At 40.1% G+C, this 5,890-nt stretch overlaps 1 protein-coding gene across 1 annotated transcript; it reads left to right on the top strand.

Moving 5' to 3' along the window:
• LOC139458654 (acetylcholine receptor subunit delta-like) lies at positions 1-933 on the top strand. Its single transcript, XM_071240069.1, has one exon. The coding sequence runs from the start codon at positions 1-3 to the stop codon at positions 931-933; it is 933 nt and encodes a 310-aa protein (XP_071096170.1).
• Positions 934-5,890: the final 4,957 nt, after the last annotated feature.

Genomic DNA, 5,890 nt, shown 5'->3' with positions numbered 1-5,890 from the left:
ATGTCCATCTCCAGTCTCAATGCAGCCAAACAGACATTCGCTTTCAGTGCGGGGGTCGTCATGACGTGGTTCGACACGGGTCTGGCTTGGAACAAAACTGATTATGATGACATTGAACTTGTGACTATCTCTGAGAAGTTTGTGTGGATACCTTTGGTGGTTGTCCCAAACGGGATTGACAGCATTGTACCTATTTCAATTCAGTCTCCAGAACTTTCTAGTGATGGAAGAGCAGTACTTGTAATCACTGACAGTTTCAAGACCAGTTGTCAAATAGACATCACACTGTACCCGTTTGACCAGCAGCGATGTAGCATCCTGTTCGCGCCTGCAAATGACCTTAATCTTGTGGTTGATATCACTGGCTCTATTATTACGGGATTACCTACTTTCTTTATTGAGAACAGTGAATGGGAGTTGGTTGACATACTTGCCAAGACTGTAGACGCCCAAATGAAACAGATATCAAGTCTGGTATCGTTTGAGTTCTTTTTGAAACGCAAGAGCATCTTCTATATAGTTAGTATCATCTTTCCTATGGCTCTTCTCTCTCTGCTCAACGCCTGTGTGTTCCTCCTACCAGCTGACTCTGGAGAGAAGATGTCCTACCTCATCTCAATATTTGTGTCCTATGCAGTGTTCATGAACTTCGTCAATGACTCGATCCCCAAGTCTGGAGACGTGTGTCGACTGTCTGTGTACCTGACCCTCATCCTCTGTCAGAGCTGCCTGGCTATCATCACCACCATGGCCACACTCAACGTCCGCAATAATGGTCAGCTATTTCAGACCAAGACAGATGTACAGCCAGAACACGACCTTGTAAACACGAAAAGCACTGAACGTCCGTCAAAGGTCCGCCGCTCAGACCACGTTTTGTTCGTGGTCTTCCTGCTTCTGGCACTGATGTCCCTGCTAGTGTTTTGTGTATAAGGCGACATTTGTCTGGAGCCCTGGCACTGATCATGATGTCCCTGCTGGTATAAGAAGGAACTCGTCCGGAGCTCGACGTCTGATCTCCTCCTCCTCCCCCTCCCCCCTCCCCCCTCCCCCCCTCCCCCCGACCTCCCCCCTCCCCCCCCCCTCCCCCCCCCCCCCCCCCCCTCCCCTGTGTTAGGGAATGCCTCCCTTGTGATAAGCTTTTCAAACGTGGATTTGCAGTGATTTAATGTGACACGTCGATTCCTTCAGTAATTATTTACTCTGTGATCAGTGGCATGTGTGTAGGCTAGTGTGACTCTCGTGCCTTCTATGTGACTTTCTGCACCATGTGCTTACAGTGAGTACTATGTTGTTTAAAATGATTTGGGAAATTAGAAAGTTTGATTAGCAGTACTGTCATCAATATTCAAAACCATTACAACCTGCAAATAATCAAATCCGCCATGACATGAAAACACACACAAAACGATTGTAATTTTATCTTGGCCAAACATTTGGTTTTCGGATTTTCATGTACCAGCGGTAGGCTTTGTGATCAAAAGAGAAAATAAATGTAGCTACATCCCGGCTATTTATTGGATTATCCAATTTGAGATTTATGTACGTTAAGGTTAGATGGTCTATGAGTACAGAATACCAGAGGACTACAAATTTAGCTCATTTAGCATTTATACAAATATTCCCTTTTCTTTTCTTCCATGTCTTTTGGTTCTATCTGTTTTTTAAATAAATTTATTCGTACTTCTTGTTTGTATCACGTCACATGTGGACATTTCCAAATTTGACGCATCAATGAGTAAACATGATGTCCGACGCAATTATTTTTATGGTGTTGTGCAACATGTTCCTGTGTGTTTTCTTGTGGACAGTTGATTTGACTTGCATGTGTTTGTGGCGGGCGCGGGACACGCATACCTTTTTGCGAACACTTGTACTTTAAAGGGGCACTGATCTAAAGCAATTCCCCAGGACTGGTTGTTGCCTTTGTTATTGTTTTTTCCCCGTAAGCACCCAGATGATACGCAACGCAACTGAACGTGACAAGAGACTGGGCTACCGTCTGCAAGGACAGCAAAATAAACTTGGATGCAATATTTGTTTTACCCATTTTTAAACACTGATTGGTTAACCGTGATCTATAAAGATTTCGACAAAGGGCGCATGTTAATTAATTTCTTCAGCCTAAACAAACAGACAAAAAGAACGGCGGAGATCATCGGTTGTCGTCATTTGGAAATACCCCTGATTGTTATCGTTTAAAAAAAGTATCAATGCAGTGAAAGCATTTTCGGATTTCGGATTGCGTCGATAATACGATTACTACTCCCTTGTTGTCATCCTCGTTTTCTGGTATACCCCTACACTTGCGTATTTGTCGTCATTCACTTGATGCTCAGTTAATGAATTCATTACAGGTATAATTGGTGGTAGCACCACTCTGAATACCCGAGGAAGCTTCCCATTTGGCATTTATAGTGTCTGGGGTAATTATTCAATCTAAATCCAGCTTTGAAGTGAGGTGAAATGTGTGTTATGTAAATATGCACGTGGCACCCCAGCAAGAGATGAATGATCAGTTGATTTACTTTTTTTGTAAATCAGCGGATCGTTCGTAGTCATCAAAGGATTAACAGAAAATACTGTACATTGATTGATTAATAGCTGTTATCTTGCACAGTGGATAGTGTCAAAAGTGAGTATTTACATGTCTAGGTTTACTAAAACAAAGGGAATATCCTCATATCCTTGCGTGAAGTGCCGATGTAAAAACAACATACTTTGTTCAAAGGGTTAACCGACAATACGTTGATTAATTGCTCATTGATATCTAACTCAATGGATTTTTCTTTAGGAACCGTGGACGTTATGAAAATAGTTGTCACGTGGGCTTTCTCAGCCGACCTATGAGACTTGACACCTATGTAAAACACCTGAAATATATTATAGTCATGTTGTAAAATGTGATTCTCTCAGGCAATTTATAAAATGTGTGAATAGTTCAGTGATTTTAACTGAAAAATCTGTCCATTTCTTTAACAGAGAGACCAAAATTGATTAAAACGATCAATAGGGCCTAAAAACATCACAATAGATTATTATGTAGGATTAGAAGCCGAACAATATAGAAATGTACTTTTCATCGTAACATTTTCAGTCTCTTGGTGATGATATTAAACATAAAAATGTTTGGAATTCGTTGTCATAATAATACAGATGGACATATGTTTCAGTCAGTTTGTAAAATAACTGAATATTCAGGCGTTAAACAAATTTCCTAAGTGTAAAATTTTGCACATTTTGACTGTAAAAATATAAACACGATAAAATAAGCAATGCTAAAAAGAAATATTTACTTTGTGTAGCAAGTCAAAATAGTGTAAACGAAAATCGTACAATTACCAAGCAAGTGACTTATCAAAACTTCGTCACCGTTACCGATGCTAACCACAACGATACCTACATTTCCTTATTATTTCCAAAACTGAATTTCATTTTGTTGATGTGACCATACGCCCTTATACTATCAATAAAAGTGACAAATTCGCCTACGAATTGCGCAGCACAGGTTGCGAACTAGTCTAGGTCTCTGCTATATCATCCGGGTACTCACGGGAAAGAACAATAACAAAGTAAACAACCAGTCCCGGGGAATTGTTTTAGATCAGTGCCCCTTTAACTATTTGATTGTGATTTATTAACATGTGATCGGGATTTTGTCAGAATCGACTCTGCTTTTTGGCGAGATTTCTTACGGATATGGAATGAGTATTGTTGCTTTTATTTGTAATTCAATGTGGGATAGATTAATTGTAGCCTATTTTAATCACAAATGATCACCATTTCAAAGAAATTAAGTTTCACTGCCGGTAGAGTTATCCCGTGTGCTTTTTTAGTTTCAATGCTATTCCCTCCCATCCTCATGTTTTCTAAGGTGTCACCTTTGCACTATATTATATACTCAACAACAAAAGTTCCTGTGACACCAATATTTTAGTGTATTTTTCAAACAAGTTTGGTTTTCAATATTGTAGTACATGTATGGAATCAAGTCACAAAAACGCATCTGCTACAGAAAAGCATGCAGTCCATGCAAAAGTTGACTTTTATGCAAGCCCCATGCATTTCACTACCCATGAATGGGTATAAAAACATGTGCGTTAACGGGATTCCATATGTATTATTTAGCATCGTGCTGACAACAACCACTCAGGAAAACAACAGAATGACGCAATTATTCAACGTAACGAAACGCAACACCTGTCCGAAAATTAGCGTCTGCGAGCCATTGGTATGCTTGAAGCAGAATCGAGTCAACGTGATGTTGCAAGACAATTTAACATCCACAGAAAATCCCATTTGGTGTTTATGGCAACGTTGACAACAGACGAATGCAGTCACAGACCATCCTCGAAGTGGCAGGCCACGCGTAACCAATAATCAGACAACCGGATTCGAACAACACACCTACGAAATCGATTCTAGCCAGCAACAGTGACTGCATGAAGCATCCCTGGCCTTCGACGAATATCTTCACAAACCGTACGTCGTCGCCTCAGATGTGCAGGGATTGTCGCCAGAAGACCCACCAGACGTCCCATTTCGACAGGAAACCACCGTCAAGAACATCTACAGTAGTGCAGACAGCGTCTACGCTAGACGGCCATGCAATGGAGACAAGTTCTATTCACTGACGAGTCTCGTTTTCACCACAGCGATGGACGGATTCGTGTGTACCTGCGTCGAGGTGAACGTTACGTCAATCATTGTATCATAGAAACGGCCGGCCTCATATTGTTCGACTTGTTCAGGATTCTCGTCAACAAAACAACGTGAATGTCATCCCCTGGCCGGCTCTATCCCCTGATCTCTCACCAACCGAGCACATGTGGGATGAGATGGATCGACGCCTTCGACGTCAACCACGTGTTCCACAGACACTCAAGGAACAGCAGATATGGACAGATATCCCACAGCACAGCACAGCTATTGATTTGTAAATTGACATTTTGGCATGTTCATGTTTTTGTTATGAAATCACGCATTTTCTGAAGTCAGTATGGCAAATGAAACCATTTGAACACTTACGGGAGTCTTTTTCTGTTGCAAACCGAAATTGTTTCAGACTTGGTAAAAAACATAACTTTGCATTAAATATTATTCAATGTCACTGTTGTTCAGTATATATTGTGGTACGATTGAGCTGCAATCCAAACATAGGAGGGGCGCAGTATAAAAAGAGCCATCTGCTTGGTTTATAAGTTTTATCTATTTGAGTTAAGACCTTCACAATTTGATACGTGACGAATTCCTTTATTGTCAACATTTTAGCAGATGTCGAGATTAGATATGGCCTGATATTTCACAGCAGATTGTGTTGAAACATTTTGTTTCAACAACCCTAGCAAGTATTAAAATGAGGAATGGCTTACCCCCTGTCTTATAAACTTAGTCGTCACAGTCTCTTTGTTGAAGACAGCATCAATTTTAATGCCTAATTATATCGCTACGCATATTATGTTATTCTGAAGGTGAAGACAATTTGTTACCAGAATATAAGTTCTATAAAAAGAGTGAGGGAGTGAGTGAGTCGAAATTTAACGTCACGTAGGCAATATTTTAGCGATGTCGTAACGAGAACGTAGCCATTTAAAATACAGATATTCTCAGCTTGAATAAAACCTATTAGCGATGGAAGTATAATAAGTAGACGAACACAGTTTCGATTGATTTTAAAACTAACTGAGAGCATTTGAAAGAATGAATTCAACAATACAATATATAAATGGGTTATAGATCACCAGCATCTCAAGTTACGCGCCATACTAGGGGCCGTGGGGACTATAAAACAAATATAATACGTTTAAAACTGAGGTATCAATAAATGTACTTTGAATTATGAGTTCTTACATACATTAAAAACACATTAAACAAATGAGAACTAATACTA

This window comes from Haliotis cracherodii, unplaced genomic scaffold, assembly GCF_022045235.1.
Source record: "Haliotis cracherodii isolate W230 unplaced genomic scaffold, xgHalCrac1.p SCAF_13, whole genome shotgun sequence".
Taxonomy (NCBI): domain Eukaryota; kingdom Metazoa; phylum Mollusca; class Gastropoda; order Lepetellida; family Haliotidae; genus Haliotis; species Haliotis cracherodii.
This window is presented reverse-complemented; position numbering and strand designations above follow the sequence as displayed.